Consider the following 24,230-nt stretch of genomic DNA (forward strand, 5'->3'; position numbering starts at 1 on the left):
TAATGAAATTTCCCATGCTCTAGTTTGGCCTATGTTCGAGGGGTTGAATCTCTCTTAAATGAACACTAACATACACTTTTCTTGTTTTAAAATTATTCCTTGGATATTTCACTTTCAGAAAAACATAAGCATGTGGAAAGTTTAACGTACGTTTTTTTCCGGGTATCTGCAGAGTACATCCTTAATAACCTTTACATATTTATATAAGGTGGTTTTAGGAAAGGAATAGAAAAGAAAGATAAAAATATGGATATAGATATTGCCTGGTAGGACATGAATTTTAGATATTTCCATATTGCGTCAAAAACATGGTGCTATTGTTATTTTTATTATTACACAAAAATTTCAGCAAAAATATTGGTAAATCAACAATTAAAAAAGTAAGTCAAACATTTATCTTAATTTGTAAAACTTCATGGCTATCGCTTTAAATAGATGAAACATATGCAATGTCTGTTCAATGTAGATATGTAAATAATAATGTAAATAATAATTAAGCAAATATAAGATATGATATCATTCTACCTTTTGAAAAATCTAACATCCTTCATTAAATATACTAGGTAAAGCGGCATGTCCTATTTAATTTCACAAAGTGAAATTTCTTGTAAAGAAAAACAAAACTATACATATGATTGCGCCCATGAGAAAAGGGTCCTTATGACATTTTCACTAAAACAGAGAAATAACGTCATAAAGACGTGACGTTGCAGATCGACGGCGAGTGTCAACGCAGATTTTTTTTTTACCACGTGTTTACGTTTTTGACACTAACTTTTGTTGTAGGTCTGAATATTGATAATAATAAAAGAATTTCATTCACATATTTAATCTGTGTCCAAATCCTTTTGTCCAATAGTTTTAATGAAAAAAAAATGACAGAATTTTATTCCAGATCGGTTCGTTTACTAGTACAGTTAATATATTCATTAATTTTTTGTCAAAAACTTCAGACAATGGATTAACTGGCTTGTTGAATACACGGACGAATGAATTCGTATTTTGATATATGTGGACCAGTTTGAGATTACGTACATGTATTGTACTAGACACGGAAATAAATATAATATCGCAAAAGGATTTTGATCCGCTCCACTATCACAACATGTAAACATTGAATCACCGGTGCAGGCTAACTTTTGTACATTTTGTTTTTATGCGATGTACATATATTTGGTATAAAAATGAAGCTCTGTTAACTTCTTCTCAAAAAAGAAATTAATTTTTAAAGTATAATTTTTCTGAAGGCTTCACAATTTGAGAAGAATACACAAGAAGAATGTGATAGATTTTCTATGACTAAAAATAAGAGAGATAACTCGAGGTACATGAGAGGTACCAGAGAGGGAATTTCGATTCAAGTGTACGTTTTTTTCCTCATTCGATCAGGTTTAATTTCTTAACAATCGTCTCGCATGGCTTTGCTAAGGATTTAATATGAAAAAAAATATATTAATTAACAGCAGCTTAAGCACGTTTTAATCCTCATCATTATTAAATAAAAAGTCCTTTTCAATCCTCTATAAATTTGAACTAATCTTCATGTTTTGTTTTTTTTTTAATTTAACTTTAATAATACATACGATATGACAACAACAACAACAAATAATAAAACTATCTAATTAAATAAATTAAAAAAAAAAAAAAAAGAAAATAGCAAGATTTTAATAGTTCACATTGCACTGATCATTCAGTAATTTCAGCATATTTAAAATATTTTTCTCTTTATTTGATAGATAGCCAGGTTTTAAAACTTATAAGAGAGGGAGAGAGAGAGTGCATTGAAATCAATTTATATCCATTTTTGTTTTGTTTTTGTTTTTGTTTTTTTGTTTTTTGTTTTTTTTTTTTTTGGTAAAAATAATTCTTTATGAATTAATTATTTCGGGTTTTATTTTTACATGCTATAAAATAAAACAAATACACTGCACAAAACATGAATATTATGCTTGCAAGATTCTTATTTTGGCTACAGATATATGGGGGGGGGTTGGTTGAGGCTTTTGATTTACCAAAACCTAACTCTTACCGGTGTAAAACTTTCTTCGAAATTTCGGGTGATCATTGCCGCCGCTACATTTTATTAATAAATCTATGGGCAATTACAGATCAATACAGTTACATATTAAAATCTGCCAGTAATGACACATTATATGAGTTCTTTTCAGACCGGAAGGAGAATTACAACAAAAGTCAGAAAAAAATGAAAGTGGAATATAAAATTGGCAAGATTTCCATACAGCATTGCTTCAAGCGAAAGGCCTTCAAAGCAGTTTTGCCATACATGTACCAATTCTGCGAAGACTTTTTTTTATCCATAAAGTAATGATTTAAAACTTTTTTGAAATGTTTTATTCAGTAAAATAAGTTAAATAATAAAAAAAACAAAAAAAAAAAAAAAAAAAAAAAAAACAAACAAACAAAAAACAAAACCACTGCTTAAAGTCCTAGTCCCCCCCCCCCTTCTGCCGATAGGACCCGTTATACATGTTGTAATTCATGCAAAACCCGCTGGCTAACGAAAGATGTAATGTAGAGTTTTTGTCTACTTGTAAATTAGCAGTAATATAACGTTTTTTGTAGCAGAAATGTTGTGTGTAGCGGTATTGACAATTTTGAAAATGTTGCGGTAATGATACACACCCAATGCTAAGCATATTCATGAATTTTATTTTGGTAACAGATTGAAATTCATAAAAAGCAAATCATTTGGAATACTTTCAACATAGGTATGTATTTTTTTTTTATTAAACCTCGACACAGCTTGCATATTAGAATTTCGTACACAAAAGAAAGTATAAAGGGGTGGGGGTGGGTAGGGGGTAAGTGTTGAAATAAAAAAAAATGACATCATAACTAAACAACAGACCTAGCTATATGTACCACTTTGCAAAAATTTGTCATTTCAGAATTCGGCCAATCAGAGGATATTACGTATATGTAGCAGACGCATAACTGGAGACGAACCACAGGCACTAATCTTGTTTTGGAAATTAATTTTTAACCCATATAGTATATATATTATACTATGGTTTAAAAATTAATTTCCGAAACAAGTGTCTGTGACATTAACATATAAGTCTGATTTCCAATTGAATAAATCTTTTCTATAAATTAAACAGCGCGATTTATTAAAACAACACATAAAACTATTTCTTATCACGCGCGATTTATTTACTACAATATTTGATTAAAATAAATGGATAGACTGACAAATCAATTTCACAATTTAACGAAATTCGGTTTGAAATTGTTTTTATCATAACCAAAATGCCCGGAATTATATTATTACATTATAGAGGTTACGCTTCGGTGCCATTTCACTCGTTGATAGTGGTCAGTCAAGTTTCTATAGTTCCGGGCATGTGTTTCCCAATAATTGATCGCTGATTGCTTAGGAAAACAACATTGTGGGTTTAAAATTAATATTTAAAAAATAAAATTAAAGAATAATTTCCCAATATTATAGTCTAACTGGGTTGTGTATTTAGTTGTGTGTGTGAGGTGGGGGGTGGGGGGGGGGAGGGTTAAGCTCATATTAGCTATACTCGTACATGTATAAGTATGTCATTTACCTATTAAACGCCTACCCCCATCCAACTGAAATCATCCCGAAATAATTACCACCGGAATTCCTGGAACTGACCCTGCCTTATTTATTTCATGCATTTGAGTTTTAAATTATTTAAGCAGCATATTTTATGAGTATATGATAAAAAAAAGTTCAATATTGGAATTGAAAAAGGATGTATTGTTTCAATTAAAATAAAGATTTTATTACCAATGCAAGACAGAGTTCCTTCCAAATGTTTTCACAAACATTCTATGGAATATTGCTAAATGTGTAATCTATCTATAGTGTATCAATTTTTTGTATTTTCGTAAATAATTGCATTTCAAATGTTAATTGTCTTCATCATATTTATATATATAGAAAAAAAAAAAAAACTATTCTACATTACTGGGTAGATTCTGGTATATTCTCGTTCCCAGAGACATTTTTTTTATTTTCGGATTTGGAAAGATGTATCAGATTTATACAATCAAGCAACAAAATTGTTGCTTTATTTAAAATGAAATTGAAATATAAAATTTAAAATAAAATAACTTTTGAACTCATCCTGTATACTTACAAAACAATTCTTGCCCGGAAGTTGCACCTTCTGAGTTGTAAATTTTCTGTCGTCCAGCATGAGAGAAGTGTATTACAATCAACGCACATACCATGCATTGATAGATAATGTTTATAACAATTAATTATTAAAAAAAATTGAGAGAAAAAAGATTCTATACCTTTGATGGATACTACTTATAACAACTATTTAAAAAAAAAATGATTCTTTACAATCATATTAGGAACGTTACAAAAAATTATAGTCAATGTTTGACGTAACGTCAACCTGACGTCATGATTCCACTGTTAAAAAAATAAAAGTATCACTGATATAAACGAAGAAAAAACATACTTAGAGATGGATTAGAGCCATAAAAATTCATATTTGACAACTCCTAACCTTGTTCTATCAAAATTCATGAAGAACTCAAAATGTGTAAAATTGTCATAAGGACCCTTTTCTCATGGGCGCAATCATATATATTCAGAGATTATGCATGTCAAAGTTACAGGATGTAAAGGAGCAAACATACGAATGCATGTAAAGTTAGTTAACTTCCTTATTGTGTAGGACTTTCCGTCAATTTGACGTCGAAAAATAATATAGTTCAGTTATTTTACGTAAGTATTACTTAATGGATATGACTTATTCGATCTCAAAAACTTTAGAAATGGTCTTTTGATATCTTTTTATTTACCTTAAAGCAATATGAGCTGCAACTTTGATGCAGAAATTTTATGTTGCAAAATTGTGAATAACTATTTCAATGACAGAAAAAAATAACGTTAATAAACTTTTCTTGTTCATATTTGCAATGCGAGAACTATTTATAAGCTTCGATTGAATCAAAGTTACATTATTGTCGTCCTGTACAATAATGATTTCGTATATAAAACTGTATATTGGATTGTATATAGAAGTCTTTCTTCTGCTTTATTTTAGTCTAATTGATCACAAAGATTTAAGTAACATACAAATTTATCAGAATAAGACATTTTAACAGCAAAATTAAATTTTTCAAAACGCAGCTCATATTGCTTTAAGGAAAAATTCTTGTCTGGTCTTTTGCAAGGAATTTGAAATATCATAATTTTCTTTCCCTCTCTTACTTTAACAACTTTAATTTATTTGAAGGAATTGTGGCGTAAGAAAATACATGTATATCTTTTTCAACTTCTCAGATTTATTAAGAATAATGAATTTAAATGAAATTTAAAACAAACTATGGCTAAAAGAAATTTTCCGAAGTGACTGAAGTGCGCTATTAACTTTAGTTTTAAAATATATCAATTAAAATATATAAATATATCAAATCAATATTAAAAAAATTTAAAATTCAAAGCATAAAAAATAATAATGCTCCCTAAAAAATAAGAAAAATAGAGGAAATTTGGGTTAGTCAACTTCTATTTTAGTTAAATTGTTAATCTTAATTTGAAAATGCAAAGCATCTGATTGGTAAGATCTTTCAAACAAAAGAAAAAAAAAGAAGTGATTAGTATTTAGCGATCTTGATCTGACCTTATTCCTTAAAAAAATATTCAAATTTAATCTAATTAATAACACAGCTTTGTTACAACGCAGAATGTTATAACAAAGCGGAATGTAATATACCTGCAGTGGCGTAGCTAGCAACAGTACAGTATGGTGAAAGGACAAATAAAGCTTGCCGGAGAAAATTCACGTAGAAGAAATGTCGTTCAATGGTGTTATCACAGTACAGTAACTGTATTCAAAAAAGCAAGGGATCTGGGGCCGCCTTGAATTTTTACCCGATGCAGTGTGAAAATAACAATCAAAATGAAAAGTACCACATGAAAAAACATACCTGCTTTAATTTGATCAATTCCGAACGATAATTTTCATACTGAAATACTGTATATACTCACATTATGTACCATAATAAGTGCCACGGTTCAGTTATTTTTCAAACATTTTTTCCTTACTGTAGCAACTTTATGATTACATTGCCGCAAGACTGTTTTGAAATTTTCTGACGAAAGAGAATTTATTGTGAAAGGCAGAAAAACCTTGGAGAAATTTATAGGCAGAAAATTCTATGTTCTATATAGTAGTTGCTATAAAATTTATTTTACAAGTTAAGACTTTTTTTCAAATCATATTTACTACGAATTATAAATATTTGAATTCTATAAACCCCTTTATCTATACACCGAAAAATATTCTCCATTTGTTACATGTTAAAAATTTACTTGTTTTGAAATAATAGTTCAACTTTGCAGTTACTTATTAGGGGAATAGGAAAATAAAACGGATTAAATTATTTGACTTATTTGCTTTTACTTTGAATTGACACAACTTTACAATTCGCCCTTGAAATTCTAAAATGATTTTTTAAAACGATATGTACTGTTTCAAAGATAGAAGCGTAATATATTACCGGTATTTTATCATATTTAGTACGTAGAGGTAAACAGATCTGTTATTTTAAAATAATCTATTTTAATTTAATCTTGTATTGGACTTCTGATATGTTTTTCTTTCTTTTTTATCATTATTTCTTGTAAAAAAAAAAAATTGTGTGCAAAATCTGTGTATTCATTTGCGTTTTTGCGTAAAGGGCGCTACGCCACTGTCCTGGATCATTACATTTTGCGTTATTATGTTCCCCAAACGAAGTTTGGGAACATATTGTTTTTACTTTTTCTGAATTTTTCTTTGTTCTCCGGTACTTTTTTGTCCGCGAGTGTTCTCGTAAACTACTCATCCGATCTAGGTGAAACCTTTTTAGGGTCACTAGGCATGTTATGTAGATGTGCGGAACGAAGGTCATTTTGCGCGCACGTGCGTGCGTGTGCGCACACGTGTAACACGTGAAATAACCAATATAATAGATATAGCCGTAACTTTTTAAATTTTGGATGAAATGCTTTGAAACTCATAATATGAGGTTATATTAGTAGTATAGACATGATGACATGGTCAAAATAGCAAGATCTCACGCGCATGCACGTGCGCTTCGCTCCGATTGGCTGAAACTAAAAGTCTAAATATCTTTTTTGTTTTCTGACAAAATCCTTTGAAATTTTGAACATAGCCATACATTATGAAGATCTACAGCATGATATATAAGAATTATCATGAACACACGCACATGCACGTGTGCTGCAATCTGATTGGCTAAAACTTTAAATGCCTAAAACTTTCTTGGTTCTCAATAATTCAGGGTGAAATTTCGAATATGAATAGATATAATGATTGCCTACATTATACTACTATCAAAAGTAAATGCAAGGACGTGCATGCACATGCACCAGCACACAATGCATTAAACGACAGTATACTTGAGTTTGTAATGTTCATGCAGAATTAAGAACTTCTAAATGTCAAGACATGTAACATACTGAAGCATGCAGATCTTTTGACCCTTGACCTTGAAACTTAGGTCAAGGTCACTGGTAACCTGAATAAAATGCTGATATCAGCTATATACCAAAATCACCTTGACCTATGAACTTGAAATCGACCTTCACCTTTGTCCTTGACCCAAGGGTAAAAAGAAACATGAAGTACATGTACATGTATCTAGAAACACCTTTCAGAGTTTATTTCGGTTGGCAGGATAGAAGTTAAAGAGGTGGTGGCTTTTAATGACCTTGACCTTTCGTCCTAATGTCACAATCAATCTTAAGTTCTTGGAGTAAGATACAAGATTCAACTCCAACGTTGAATAGGTTAACAATAAAAATAACCCCCCCCCCCCCTTCCCACTGCAACAACCAAACAAATCAAATTAATGGCAACGTAGAGAATCGCTGTTAAACTCAAATAACACCTCGGACCCACACAAAATTTCAGGAAAACTGCAGAAAAGAGCTCGAGGAAAGTGAATTAAAATATTTGATTTGAGTTTCCAAAGTATATAGAAATTATTAATTTATACGGAAAAAATTACAAATCCTGTCGTGTTTAAAATTAAAGTGCAGATGAACAAAGTTGGTATATAAGCCTTTTATAGCCTTTTTATTCAGATGTCGTTAATAGCATTCAATTCTACTGATTTGAAATAATATTTTAATACCAAGCATCCTTTGTTTATTTTTACCTTTGAAATTTATTTGAATTTTTTTTAGAATTAGGCAATCCCCAGAATAGCGATTTTCGGTATATTAAAAATCAATATACAGGTACGCTCCTTCGTAAAATAATCAGATATTTGCATTCATGAAAAAAATATTAATAAGAAGGTGTTAAACAATATTGGTCACATTAGCTGACACGAATGTCTTTTTAAACATCTCCAGAAAGTAGCCCCTTATGCATTGGAAAAAATGAATAGTTCCGGTCAAAAACCTTTATACATTTATTTACAAAGTATATAAAATTTACCAGCCACAGGTACCAGCGTTGTCAAAATGGCCTGAGAGGAAATATTAAAAAAAATTCCGAACAGAAAGGAAAAACCCCTTTTCCATGTATGGAACTACTATTGAATAAGTTCATTTTGATTGGTTAGCTATCGGCGTGATACCCTTAGTCGACTTTAACCCTGCCTTGTCGTCGGAATAAAACCAACTTTGAGCCCGAGGTTAAAATAAGTAGAGAAATAAAATGTGAATCGATCTATTAAAAAATGACATATGCTTGAAAAATGGTTACTTGATATATGTATTTTTTTCTTTGATTCGCGGGATAGAAAGATATGTTAATCGCTTAACCAACATGCCATAATCATCTTTCATATGTATGTACAAGTACGTTTGCGCGCATGCAAAACGTTAAACGATATATAGTTGATATCATTGTAATCTTTATATTTTTAAATGAAATCCTTGGATACTTAGCATATTTATAAAAGGTCTAAGAGGAATAAGGCACGAAAAGGGACATGGGGAGCGTTTGGGGAACATCTGTAACGGTTCCCGTTACAATTAGCACTAGTTATATTTTGCGTCGAGATCAACGTAAAATGTAATATATCTTTTTCAACTTCTCAGATTTATTAAGAATAATGAATTTAAATGAAATTTAAAACAAACTATGGCTAGAAGAAATTTTCCGAAGTGATTGAAGTGCGTTATTAACTTTAGTTTTAAAATATATCAATTAAAATATATAAATATATCAAATCAATATAAAAAATTTTAAAATTCAAAGCATAAAAAATAATAATGCTCCCTAAAAAATAAGAAAAATAGAGGAAATTTGGGTTAGTCAACTTCTATTTTAGTTAAATTGTTAATCTTAATTTGAAAATGCAAAGCATCTGATTGGTAAGATCTTTCAAACAAAAGAGACAAAAAGAAGTGATTAGTATTTAGCGATCTTGATCTGACCTTATTCCTTGAAAAAAATATTCAAATTTAATCTAATTAATAACACAGCTTTGTTACAACGCAGAATGTAATAACAAAGCGGAATGTAATATACCTGGATCATTACATTTTGCGTTATTATATTTTGCGTTGAGATCAACGTAAAATGTAATAACGCAAAATGTAATAACACGATTTTTAGATTACTACATTTTGCGTTATTACATTTTGCGTCGAGATCAACGCAAAATGTAATAACGTGCTTTTTCGTTGTTACATTTTGCATTATTTTATTAATGCATTGAAGACAAAGCAAAATGTAATAAAACATATGCAATAAAACAAAATATGATTATTATTATTTATATTGCGTTTGACAAAAAAGATCATAAAATTTATTCAAATGTATACATTTGACCAACAGGGGAAACAGGCTGTACAAAATATCTAGAACTAAACCAATGAGACCAACGTTAGGGCTTTTACTGACATAAATACTTCTAAATGTATCGTTTTTCTGACTCTGACTTCAGTTATGTTGAATACACTGTACTAAATTATAAAGCATTAATCTAACTTTGATTGGCGTATTTTTGATAGTCTTATCAAATATCTAACTAATAACACAATACCATGTTTAATTACCAAAAATTGACAATAGGTTCATTAAAAGCTCTTGGCATGCATGTTCGGCATGTGTTCATTGGTTAACAAATTAGAAGTGAATGTGTGTCAAGCGAGGAAGGGCAGGGATAGGCTGGGTGTTTACTTCGTATGTTTATCATTGTATTACTATGGACACGCAGAAACAATCCATTTTATTATTGGATGGAGAGAGAGAGAATTTTGTTTTTGCTTGTCTGCAATGCTGTTGATTTGCATGGAACAGTATTGTATCACAATTGTCAATAAACACCCTCCCGCTATATATTTACACCTGCCAGAACAAATGAATAGGGTTTTTTTGTTCAGATTCATTGCATTTATCTATAAAAAAAAAAAAAAAAGAAAGAAAGCTAAATTACACTGGTCAATACCCCCCAACAACCCCGCCCACACACGCACGTTTCTAATTTGCAATACTTGTATATAAGCGTAGTTTGAATACATTAATAAACTAATTTTAAATACATGTAGATAATTAAATCAATATATTATGAAATTCATTAATTGTAAGAAATTGCATTCATCTATTTTTTTACTTCTGTTTTATTTCCTTTTCATCGGCCTCTACTCTTTTAAAAATTGTACTTCATCTGGTTGACCAAAAAGTGTGTTATTACATTTTACGTTCTTAACTTCTGCTTAATCTCAAACCAAAATATAACAACGCAAAATGTAATAATCCGAAAATCGCGTCATTATATCATGAGTTATTACATTTTGCGTTGATCTCAACGCAAAGTGTAATAGCGCAAAATGTAATAATCTTCAAAAGTGTGTTGTTATTACATTTCGCGTTGTAACACAGCTTAGAGTTACTGACTTAATCTGGAGTTTCTGAAATTTCATTAATTTTCAAGTACACTAAGCATGAGAAGAATCCCTCCTAAAGGTACATTTTTCATAAAAATAAAAACAAATGCATGAATGAAAACAACCTCAAAACTCATCAGAGAGAGTACAAAATGAACTTTATTCCTGACAGAAGGATTAGACTACACTTATCTTACCCACGAGCACTTGTAAACAGGGACATCTCCGTGCCCCTAAAAATACACCTTTGGTCAAGAGATTTTTTGTGCGATTTCTGTCATAAATTATTCTTCGGAGAAAATGAACGTAAAATACCGCGGTAAATATTTCATTTTTTTTTTCCCATGTGAAATACGTTGTAAAGTTGTGTTAGAAATTAATCACTGAAGACGGATGAAATAAATATCCTCTAACCTTGGGTGCATATTTGGGGAGAGTGGGTGTAGAGGTTAGTGTCCGGAAGCCCAAGTGAGTTTTTCCTTGAAATAATTTTCTTATGTGCTATGGCAATTTATCGTGTTGAATTCATGTAGTATCTTTGTTCTTATTTGTTAGTTAAATTATATGAAAGAAAATGTTATAATAGAAATAAAAAAAACAAAAGAGGGCTTATTAGAATCCTAAATTATTTTTCTTCATGAATCCAAAAGATTCAAAGCATCAAATGTTTATCATTTAACATTGTAGATGACCAATATTGCATAATCATTGAAAACAACAATGGAGAATCAAGATTCCTTCAAAAATGCCCAAAATTATTTTAAAAGCTGGGCACCTGAGCGAAGTAGAATTCTCATGGAGTTAAAATCTATAAGAGATGAAATTCAACAACAAGCTAAGATTCATTCTATTGGAAATATCACATATTCCAGTTTCGGGCTAATAGGCGGGATACTGAGCATTGCGGGAATAGCAATGGCCCCTGTCACTTTTGGGACTTCTATCATTTTAACAATGACCGGGATTGCTACGGGGGTAACTTCCGGTGTCGCGGGGCTTACCCATGGGGTAGTCAAAATTGGAATAGTCAAAAAACACTTTAATCAGGCAAAGGCACATTTGGAAAAACATGAGACAACGTGCAAAGAAATGAAACGATTAATTAAATTGCTCGAACAGGACACTGATCCTAAAATGAATGATATTAATACGTTGGAAATTTCACAGGTATGTCAAGGGGTAAAACAAGCAGGGGCGCCGCAGCTCTCGGCAAACGCATTTTTGATTTGGTGGAAAAGTCAAGTGCTCTGGGTGTACATCGTATCACAGGAAACGCAGACGAGGTTGCCAGATTGCGTCTTGGTACAGCATTGGACGACATTGCCCCAACAGCAGCGAAAAGTGTTTCTAAAGGAGTCACTAAACTGTCTACCGAGGCCCTAAGTACTCTGGCAGCCATCGGAATCTTCATTGATTTGGGATCTTTAATTTGGAATGCAGTAGACTTGTCGAAAATCGAAAAGGGCCAACTGTGCGCGGAGGCAAAAAAGCTTCAAAAGGTTATCGAAATGCAACATGAATACGACGTTTTAAAAGAATGTTTCTCGTGACAAGAAGCTTTGAGTTTTGTTATTGATAAGTTTATTAGACTACTTATCTTTGTAAAATAACATTACTAAATGCTATGTCACATATATATGTTTCTTCGTATAAGAATACTGTATTTTTAATTTGTTGAGTAATTTTTAAAAAATAGTATAACAGGAAACGCAGATGAGGTTGCATGCCCGGTTGTTGCACCTTGGTACAGCATTTGACGACATTCTTGCTTCAGCAACGAAAGATACCAGTATTTCCAAGGGGGCATCAAACTCCATTGGACTTTGATTTAGGATCCTTAATTTGGAATGCAGTCGACTTGTCTTAAATCTAACCGGGCCAGCAATGCGAAGAGGCAGAGAAATTCCAAAAAGTTATCGAGCAAATGCAACATGAACAAGCTAAATTCAAGAACCTGTGTCCATCCCTGAAGCAAAAATGAAAAGAATACACTGACTCGGGAGGGGTTCGAGGGGTAAGGGACTTTAACAAGGGCGAGAGGGTCATGAGGAGTTACGGTATAAATTTATTTGAACCTCGAAATCAATAGGGGCCTTCCCTAGACCTATTTGTGGTATAAAGTATTATCGCAAAAGCTCAAAGCTTCTTGAGATATCGCGTGGAAACAAAAGTGTTACAGACACACGGAACCACAGACAGATGGAAGGACGGACGGACAAAAAGACCGAAATTAATACCCTCCATTTTCAGAAGAGGACAAAAAATTCAGAGATTTGATTCGATATTCCTTGGAGGATGAACCCCTCAAACAGATTCTAATAGTGTTCATTGTCTCCTCGGTTCATTTCGATATAATGGGGTTGTGGTTAATGAAGTTTCTGGGGTATGAATAGTCTTGACAGAATTAAAAATAAAATATTTAATTTTTCGAGCAATACCATGTGCGGCGGAAGGGGCTTAGAGAATGGGTGAGGGGTGTATTGGTCTACTCCATAAAATATCAGAGAACTGAAATTCTGAGGCAAAGCTTACTTGAAGCTAATGTCAATAAGTAAATAATAATATAAACAAAAGATAAAAATCGATTTTTTGAAAATGTTAAACAAACTGGCTCAAATGTTCATGCCCGCATTAGTTTTCTTTGAAATAAAAACGAAACCATTTGTATATATAAATAGATAATACATGCAAAAGTTACATGACGTAAATGAGCAAATGAATGCATCTGGTATTACGCTTACTATCCTAGTGCGTGTATAGAATTTTCTGTCTAATTAGGAAAATATAATACAGTTATTTTAAGTACATATTACTTCAATTGCATGTCTTATTCAAATCTCAGAAACTTAAGAACCTGGGTTTTTCTTACCTTATTTTACCTTGAAAAGGGACTCGTGTCTGGTTTCTTACAAAATGAAATCATTAGAGTATATTTATATTAAATAATGTTAATTTATATAGTGGAATTATGGAAATGGAAAATATATTTTTTCTACTTCACAAGATTATTAAGGATGATGAATTAAAATTAAAATAGAATATTTATACAATGACTAGTAGAAATGTAAATGAAACATAAGCATATTTTTTAAAATTCATTGCTATCGCGTTAAATGAAATATACACCGGGTCTATTCAACGTAGATAATAATGAAAATATGTATACAATAATAATGTAGATTTAAGATCTATGATATGCTAAAGAGCTCCAGGAACTATACTGGGTAAAGTGTCATAGCTCATGTTCGCATAAATTTCAAAAATTGAATTTTCTTGTAAAGAAAAACGAAACTACACATGTATAATTAAGTATATATATAACGCACGTGAAAGCAACAGGGTTCTAGTTATCTGTCGGGATGTCCTTATAGTGTAGAATTTTCTGTCAATTTTAATTAGGAAAGTATAGTACAGTTATTTAACGTAAGTATAACTTATGAGTATGACTTATTCGAATCTCAACAACTTAAGAAATTGTCGTTTGCTAACTTAGTATTTATTTAGGGATTCTTGTCTGTTTATTCAAAATTCAAAGTATATTATTTATACAATTATGCCCTGTATATTTAGTGAAAATGGATTTAAAATATCACAATTTCTTTTCCTCTCATTTAAAACTTTAATTAATTTGATGGAATTGCGGCGTGAGAAATAAATCTTTTTCTTTACTTATCAGGATTTTAACAACAAAGAATTTAAATTGAAAAAAAAACTTTTTTCAAAAATAAAACGGTCAAATTAATCTAGATAAAATTTGACCAAAAACAAGGTTGATAATTGATAACATCGATAACATCGCTTAGTTTTATTGACTTCTTGAAAGAAATCTCTGAAAGTTTTATTATTTTCTTAAGTAAAATAAACTTATTAAGAAGAATCCCTTTTAAATGGATAAAACCCAGCATTTTTTCTAATATTAAAAAATTCATGAAATTCATGAAAACAACGCCAAAACTGGGAAGAGGGAATAGCAAATGAGCTTCATTCTTGATAGAAGGACTAGACTATACCTTTCTTACCTATAAGCAATTGTAAACAAGAACATCCCTGTGCCCCCGAAAATATACCCTTGGTCAAAGGATTTTTCGGTCATAAATTATGCTTCGTAGAAAAGTAACGAAAATGAACCTTTTTTTCAAATTCCACGAATGTGGTATTTGATACAACGTTCATTTTTCATTTTACAATTTTTTTTTATTTTCAGTGTGAAATACGTTGTAAATTTGTATTAGAATATTAATGACTGAAGATGGATAAAATAAATATTCTCATACCAGGGTTGTACGAGTATACCGGGGAGGGGGTAACGTTTCGTGTTCACAAGCACAAGAGATTTTATCCTATAATATTTTTATCATGTAAGTGCTATGTCGATTTATTTTAAAATATTGTGTTGAATACATTTTAGTATCTTTATTCTTGATACATTTTCATTAAATAATAAGAAAGAACGTGTGATCAGAGAAATAGATTATCAAAAGAGCGCTTATCCAAATCCTGAGCCATTTTTATTTATAAATCCAAAAGATATTAAGCATCAAATGTGTATCATTAAACATTGTAGATGACCAATATTGCATAAACATTGAAAACAACAATGGAGAATAAAGATTCCTTCAAAAATGCCCGAAAATATTTTAAAAGCTGGGCACCTGAGCGACGAAGAGTTCTCATGGAACTAAAAAAAATAAGAGATGAAATTCAACAACAAGCTAAGAATCATTCCAATGGAAACATCGCATATTCCATTTTCGGGCTTATAGGCGGAATACTGAGCATTGCAGGCATAGCGATGGCCCCTGTCACTTTTGGGACTTCTTTCATTTTAACAATGACCGGGATTGCTACGGGGGTAACTTCCGGTGTCGCGGGGCTTACCCATGGGGTAGTCAAAATTGGAATAGTAAAAAAACACTGTAATCAGGCAAAAGCACATTTGGAAAAACATGAGACAACGTGCAAAGAAATGAAACGATTAATTACCTTGCTGGAACTGGCTACTGACCCTAAAATAAATGATAGTAATACGTTGGAAATTTCACAGGTATGTCAAGGGGTAAAACAAGCAGGGGGCATCGCAGCTCTCGGCAAACGCATTTTTGGTTTGGTGGAAAAGACAAGTGCTTTGGGTGTACATCGTATCACAGGAAATGCAGACGAGGTTGCCAGACTGTTGCGTCTTGGTACAGCATTGGACGACATTGCTCCAACAGCAGCGAAAAGTGTCTCTAAAGGAGTCACCAAACTGTCTACCGAGGCTTTAAGTACTCTGGCGGCCATCGGAATCATCATTGATTTGGGATCTTTAATTTGGAATGCAGTCGATTTGTCTAAATTCGAAAAGGGCCAACTGTGCGCTGAGGCAGAGAAGCTTCAAAAAGTTATCGAGCAAATGCAACGTGAATACGACGTTTTAAAAGAATGTTTCTCGTGACAAGCAGCTTAGAGTTTTGTTATTGATAAGTTTATTAGACTTCTTATCTTTGTAAAATAACATTACTAAATACTATGTCACATACATATGTTTCTACGCATAAAGATACTGTATTCTTAATTTGTTTAGTAATTTTAAAAAAAAAAAATAGTATAACAGGAAACGCAGATGAGGTTGCATGCCCGGTTGTTGCACCTTGGTACAGCATTTGACGACATTGTTCCTTCAGCAATGAAAGATACTAGCATTTCCAAGGGGGCATCAATCTCCATTGGATTTTGTTTTAGGATCCTTAATTTGGAATGCAGTCGACTTGTCTTAAATCTAACCGGGCCAGCAATGCGCAGAGAAATTCCAAAAAGTTATCGAGCAAATGCAACATGAACAAGCTAAAATCGAGAATCTGTGTCCATCGCTGAAGGAAAAATGAAGAGAATACACTGCCTTGGGAGGGGGTTGAGTGGAGAGGCACTTTAAGAAGGGCGTGAGGGTCATGGGGAGTTACGGTATAAATTTAATTGAACCTCAATATCAATAGGGGTCTTCTCTAGACCTAGTTGTGGTATAAAATATCATTGCAAAAGCTCAAAGGTTTCTTGGTATATCGCGTGGAAACCAAACGGACAGACGGAACCACGGACGGACGGACGGACGGACAAAAATTAATATCCTAACTTTCAGCAAGGGACAAAAATGTCAGAGATCTCATCCGATACCCGATGGTGGATGTACCCCTCAAACAGACGCACGTGATTTCAATAATGTTCATTTCGATGTAGTGGAGCTGTGGTTAAAGAAACTACTGGGGTATAAATAATCTTGATAGAATTACAAATAAAATAATTTTTTCGAGTAATATCATTCGCGACTGAGGGGGCTTAGAGAATGGGTGAGGGGTGTATTGGTCTCCTCCTTAAAATATCAGAGAATTGAAATTCAGAGGCAAAGCTTACCTGAAGCTAATGTCAATTCGTAAATGCAATATGAACATGATCTTCTCAACTGTGGATGACTGACCCCACCTTTGCCAATGTTATAAGATTCAAACTACATTGTATACTCTCTGTATTTACATGTTAAATTCTGGATCTTGTTTCGTATGAAGAAAACTGCCTGTATATACATGTTTTACAATTGTTTTCAGCAGACAGTAGTTAATATAGAGATTGTGTCCTGTTATCATTATACATTTATATAAAAACAATTGTGCATTTTTGTTGGTAATCTTTGATGCTGATATTAACTACACTTTGCCAATGTTATAATATTCAAACTACATTGTATATACTCTCTGTATTTACATTTTAAATTCTTGATTTTGTTTTGTATGAAGAAAACTGTATATGCATGTTTTACAATTGTTTTCAGCAAACAGTAGTTAATATAGCTAGAGTTCATGTTCTATCATTTTATACGTACATGTATGTAAGAAATATTTTATATGTATAAAGAACAATTGTCAATTTTTGTTGGTAACCTTTGATGCTTATATTAACTACAATTTCTGTTTATTGATCAAAACCTTTATTTTGATCAATAAAATTCTACAATTTTTGTTTATTGATCAAAACCTTTATTCTAATCAATAAAATTCAACTTCAATATACATTTGTCTTTTGTCCTTTTTCATATAATTTGGGAAAAGAGGAGGCATGAATAATGATATAAACAAAAGATATGATATAAATTGAATTTTTGAAAATGTTTGGCTAACGCCCTTCATAAAACAAACTGGATAAAATGTTTATGTCCACATTAATTATACTCATACTTCCCTTTCTAAGGAAGAAATTCTTCAAAATCAAATGTCATTTTAAAATATTTTAAATATTCCACAGAGCCAAAATTAATTTGAACTACCCTATCCATATTGGATTCCAAACCTTCAAAAAATCTTTACAAACAAAGATACATTGCGGGTTCCAGTAAATGTTCAACCAAGCCTCTTTCGTCACTCCTCACTAAGATATTGACAGTAGTGAAGGTGAAACTTCAAGAGTACTGTACAACAATATATTTAAGAAGTGATGTGAATCAGATGTGGATACTCAAAAATTCCAAAGAACTTTTTGAAAATTTGAAATCACAAGATTTTACCAAAATCAACAGCTTAAAAACTTACGACTTTTCAACTTTATACAGAGCCATTCCCCATGATAAATTAAAGTCCAGGCTTTTGATATCATTGACAGTTGGGTTTTTTTTTTTTTTTTTTTTTTTGTTTTTTCGTTTTTATAAAAATGGAACTCGCAATTTACTGATCTGGTCATTGGTCATTTGCAAAATTATTTTGTTAAACCACATTCTGATTGCACACGCAAGTACTCTGAAAGTGGCATCAAAGAGATGCTTGAATTTCTGATTGACAATATCTATGTGGATTTTGGAGACCAGGTATTCCAACAATGAATTGGAATTCCAGTGGGTACCAATTGCGCTCCGTTATTAGCAGACCTATTTTTATATTCATATGGAGCAGAATTTGTGCAAAATCTTATGTATGAAAAGAAGAAAACACTTGCTTTGGCCCTCAACTCGACATTTAGATATATCGACGACGTATTGTCGATTAACAATGGTAATTTCCATTCCTACGTCGATACGATATATCCTGGTGAGCTTGAGATAAAACATACCACAAAGTCTGGCACATCTGTTTCATACTTGGATATTTTACTCGAAAAAGACATTAATGGTCATCTAACAACCAATCTATATGATAAACGTGATGATTTTAACTTTTCTATCGTCAACTTCCCTTACTTATGAGCAATACAACACCTGTATACCTTCATCACCTGCATACGGAGTATATATATCTCAGTTGATTCGTTACGCAAGAGCATGCTCTACGTATGAACAATTTCTAAAACGAGGTAAATTATTGACAAGCAAGTTGATGAAACAAGAATATCATCAGTGTCGTTTAAAGTCATCATTTCGTAAGTTCTATAAATGACTTTGACAGCAAATACAATTTCTCATTGAGACAAATGCTGACTGACGTTTTTCATAATAATTGTTAGTCCATTATTTATACACTGGTTAGTCCATTATTTATACACTGAATTGACGACGAATTTTTCCGTTATTTCCTGATCATGACAAGGAGCACACGGCTGGGGATGCTCACTCCTCCATGGCACCTGATCCCACCTCTGCTGTTTAAGAAGTCCGCGTTTGCTCTGCTCCTAATTTGTATTGTTTTATTGACTTTGAGATTGACAATGTTCGTTATCTCCCTAATATTCTTCTTGAAATAAAAACGAAACTATATATGTATCTATGGATAATGCATGTGAAAGTAACATGACGTAAATGAGCAAATGAAGGCATCTTGTATTACATGCTTGTATTACATATAGCTATATGTCGGGATTTCCTAATAGTGGATAGAATTTTCTGTTCAATTGGGAAAATATATATATCAGCTATTTTACGTACGTATTACTGCAACTGTATGACTTATTCAATCTCAGAAATGTAAGAACCTGTCTTTTTGTTACCTTTTTATTTACCTTGAAAAGGGATATTTCATGTCTGGTTTCTTACAAAAAGAAATCATTAGAGCATATTTATATTAATTAATGTTTATTCATATAGTGGAATCATGGAGTTTGTTTGTTTATTTGTTTTTCTACTTCACAAGATTATTATGGATAATAAATAAAAATAGAATATTTAAACAAAGACTAGAAGAAATCTAAATAAAACCTTAATTACTTTAATTTTTTAAAATTCATTGCTATCGCGTTAAATGAAATATACGCCGGGTCTATACAACGTAGATAATAATGCAAATATGTAAATAATAATAACTTAAATATAAGATATGATATGCTAAAGACCTCCATGAACTATACTGGGTAAAGTGTCATAGCTCATGTTCGCATAAATTTTAAAAATTCAATTTTCTTGTAAAGAAAAACGAAACTAGACATGTACAAGTATATAGAACGCATGTGAAAGTTACAGGACATACAATGTAAATGTGCAAACAAATGCGTTGGGTTTAAGTTACCTATCGAGATTTCCTTAAAGTGTAGACTTTTCTGTCAAATTTAATTAGGAAAGTATAGTATAGTTATATAAAGTAAGTATGTATTATGAGTATGACTTATTCGAATCTCAAAAACTTAAGAAATTGTCGTTTCCTAGCTTTTTATTTATTTAGTGATTCTTGTCTTTTTTTCTTTTCAAAATTAAAAGTATATTAATTATACAAGTATATGATATATATTAAGTGGTAAGGGATTTCAAAAATCACAGTTTCTTTCCCTCTCATAATTTTAGAACTTTTAAAAATTAATTGCATGGATTTGCGCCGCGAGAAAATAAATCTTTTTCTATACTTATCAGGATTATTAAGAACAATGAATTTAAATAAAAAGAATAATAAACAAACAATGACTAGGAGAAATTTTCCGAAGTCAATAAGTGAGCTACGAACTTAGTTTTAAAATATTGCAAGTAAAATATATTAAATATATCAATTTGATATGATTTTCTATACCAAAAAAAAAAAAAGAAAAACAATTTGTTAGCTATTAAAATGTTCCAATCTAGGAATAGATTTGAGAATAAAAATAATAAAAATATGCTTTTCTTTCAACTAAATATTCGAAACTTTTTTGTATTTGTGTTAAACTGTTTTGTATTTTTATATAAATACATACATAAAAAGTATTCCCTTAAAATTTGGGTTAGAGACAACTTACATCTATTTTAGTTTAGATTATCTATCTTAATTTTAAAATGTTCAGCATCTGATGGGCGATATTTGGCAAGATCTTTTAATTCAAAAAGGAGAAATAAATATTCTTTTGAAATAGAAGTAGACTTCATATGATTGAAAACAGCGTGTTTAATTACGTAGATCTGACCTTTTTCCAAAAATAAAACAGTCAACTTTAATCTATAGATAAAATCTGACCAAGAACAAGGTTGATTATTGATAACATCGATAACATTGCTTAGTTTTATTAGCTTCTTGAATAAAATCTCTGAAAATATCATTAATTCTTAATAAACTTAAGAAGAATCCCTCTTAAAGGGATAAAAACTAACATTTTTCTAAAATTAAAAGAAAAAACAATCGCATTAATGAAAACAACTCCAAACTGGGAAGAGGGAATAGAAAATGTGCTTCATTCTTGATAGAAGGAATAGATTATACCTTTCTTACGAGTAATTGTAAACAGGAACGTCCCCATGCCCCCAGAAATAAACCCTTGGTCAAAGGATTTTTCGGTTATAAATTACACTTCGTAGAAAAGTAACGTAATAAAAACTTTTTTAAAAATATCCGCGGTATTATAAAATTCCACAGATATGGTTTTCAATACAACATTTAGATTTCATTCTACATTTTTTTTAATTTTCCATATGAAATACATTGTAAATTTGTGTAAGAATATTAATGACTAAAGATGGATAAGATAAATATTCTCAGACCATGGTTGTATACTGGGGAGAGGATTGTGGGGGGTAACGGTTCGTGTCCACAAGCACAAGCGATTTTATCCTATAATATTTTTTATGTACGTGTTATGTCGATTCATTCAATATTGATTGAATACATTTTAGTATCTTTATTCTTGATATTTTTTCATTAAATAGGATGCATTGCACAAAAGTGTTTCTTTTCACTCTTTACTTGAATCAAGCATTCCCATCGGCGTAAAGCAGCACCTCGTTCCATAGGCTGACCTTTTTATTGTTGATTTTCTGGGGCGGAGTGAAATTAAAGACACAAAACACATGCAAGTTTTCTATAAACTTTAATTGGCACTACATCACAAAAGGCTAAACCGATTCATTCAAATCATATTGGCTCCGCCTAATACTATTTAACTGGACGGCGATTGTATTTTCCTTTGTGTTATACCAAGTAAACCGTTGTCAAGTACTAGTATGTGTTATTTGGGTTTTAACTAATCGCAATCAGAAACACAGCCAATGAACAATTTTATATAAGGATGGAGCAGAGAGGAGCTCATATTCTCACGTAATGCGAAAAGAAAAACAATGGTGCAAATGATAATAATAAGATACATATAGAAGGTGTGATAAAAGAAATAGATTATCGAAAGAGCGCTTATCCAAACCCTAAGCTATTTTTCTTTATAAATTCAAAAGATATGAAGCATCAAATGCTTAACATTTAACACTGTAGATGACCAATATTGCATAATCATTGAAAACAACAATGGAGAATCAAGATTCCTTCAAAAATGTCCAAAAACATTTTAAAAGCTGGGCACCTGAGCGACGAAGAGTTCTCATGGAGCTAAAAACTATAAGAGATGAAATTCAACAACAAGCAAAGATTCATTCCATTGGAAACATAACGTATTCCAGTTTCGGGCTTATAGGCGGGATACTGAGTATTGCGGGAATAGCGATGGCCCCTGTCACTTTTGGGACTTCTTTCATTTTAACAATGACCGGGATTGCTACGGGGGTGACTTCCGGTGTCGCGGGGCTTACCCATGGGGTAGTCAAAATTGGAATAGTGAAAAAACACTGTAATCAGGCAAAAGCACATTTGGAAAAACACGAGACAACGTGCAAAGAAATGATACGCTTAATTAATTTGCTCGGACAGGACACTGACCCTAAAATAAATGATATTAATACGTTGGAAATTTCACAGGTATGTCATGGAGTAAAACAAGCAGGGGGCGCCGCAGCTCTCGGCAAACGCATTTTTGATTTGGTGGAAAAGTCACGTGCTTTGGGTGTCCATCGTATCACAGGGAACGCAGACGAGGTTGCCAGACTGTTGCGTCTTGGTACAGCATTGGACGACATTGCCCCAACAGCAGCGAAAAGTGTTTCTAAAGGAGTCACCAAACTGTCTACCGAGGCCCAAAAAGTACTCTGGCGGCCATCGGAATCATCATTGATTTGGGATCTTTAATTTGGAATGCAGTCGACTTGTCTAAAATCGAAAAGGGCCAACTGTGCGCTGAGGCAGAGAAGCTTCAAAAAGTTATCGAGCAAATGCAACATGAATACGACGTTTTAAAAGAATGTTTCTCGTGACAAGAAGCATAGTCTTATAATGCAATGCATCAGTGAAAGTGATCCTTGATGAAGAAGAAATTTCGAAGAAAAAAAGAACATCTTATTGCGAGGACTATCATGGTTTATCATGTGAACTTTGTGAATATTTATTATTTATACTTTGTGACAAATTGCGAAGAAAATATGTTATAGATTTTTTATTCCTCGATGAGGATACACCATAAAATTTTGTTTAAATTTTATAAAATTTACAATATCTTATTAATAGATTTCCTGGGGAAAGATTTATGATAATATAATTTTATTTCACAAAAATGACACATCATATTATCAACTCTTTAGAATCGCATTTTTAAAATTCACTATAATTTTGAATTTTACTTGATAAAAATACACCATATTTGTTAAGTTTTATGTTTCAAAAAATGTACTTAATACTAGTACATTAACATCTCTATAGAATTGCATTTTTAAATTCTGCTTATCGTTTTAACGTCTGTATATTGTATCGGATTTCTAAAATAACAATTTACCTTCAAATGTACTTAATATACAATTACTGAGTATTTAAAATTGTACTGAATATTTTGGATTAAAATGAAATGAAAAAAAATATTTACTGAATATTTATCTTATTTTTTATGAGAAAAAGTCAGAGATGATTTGATTTGCGATGGTGGATGACCTTTCAAACAGACACTTATAGTGCGTGTTCATTGTCTTCTCATTTATTTCGATACAGTGGAATCGTGAATAATGAAATGTGTACTGGAGTATGAACAATCACGGGGGAATTAAAAGCAAAAGTATTAGTTATCCGAATAATATCATGCAAGAAGATGGGGAATGGGAGAGGGATGTATAATGAAATGTGTACTGGAGTATGAACAATCACGGGCG

General features: G+C 31.7%; 1 protein-coding gene and 2 pseudogenes across 1 annotated transcript; all 3 read left to right on the top strand.

The window, feature by feature from the left end:
- The first annotated feature begins 4,606 nt into the window (after window positions 1-4,606).
- LOC134236170 (apolipoprotein L3-like) lies at window positions 4,607-17,579 on the top strand (annotated as a pseudogene).
- LOC134236168 (apolipoprotein L3-like) lies at window positions 14,203-16,371 on the top strand. Its single transcript, XM_062718344.1, has 2 exons — window positions 14,203-14,290; window positions 15,432-16,371. Exon 2 carries the CDS (start codon window positions 15,465-15,467, stop codon window positions 16,299-16,301), a length of 837 nt encoding a protein of 278 aa, XP_062574328.1. The 5' UTR covers window positions 14,203-14,290; window positions 15,432-15,464; the 3' UTR covers window positions 16,302-16,371.
- A 2,721-nt stretch (window positions 17,580-20,300) lies between the features above and the next one.
- Window positions 20,301-23,478, top strand: LOC134236169 (apolipoprotein L3-like; annotated as a pseudogene).
- The last annotated feature ends 752 nt before the right edge of the window (window positions 23,479-24,230 follow it).

This window comes from Saccostrea cucullata, unplaced genomic scaffold (genome assembly GCF_032062105.1).
Source record: "Saccostrea cucullata isolate Sc308-1 unplaced genomic scaffold, CSIRO_AGI_Scuc_v1 ctg5095, whole genome shotgun sequence".
Lineage (NCBI taxonomy): Eukaryota > Metazoa > Mollusca > Bivalvia > Ostreida > Ostreidae > Saccostrea > Saccostrea cuccullata.

Coding starts and splice junctions, on each gene's coding strand:
- LOC134236168 (XM_062718344.1), top strand. CDS start 15,465: ATGGAGAATAAAGATTCCTTCAAAAATGCCCGAAAATATTTTAAAAGC.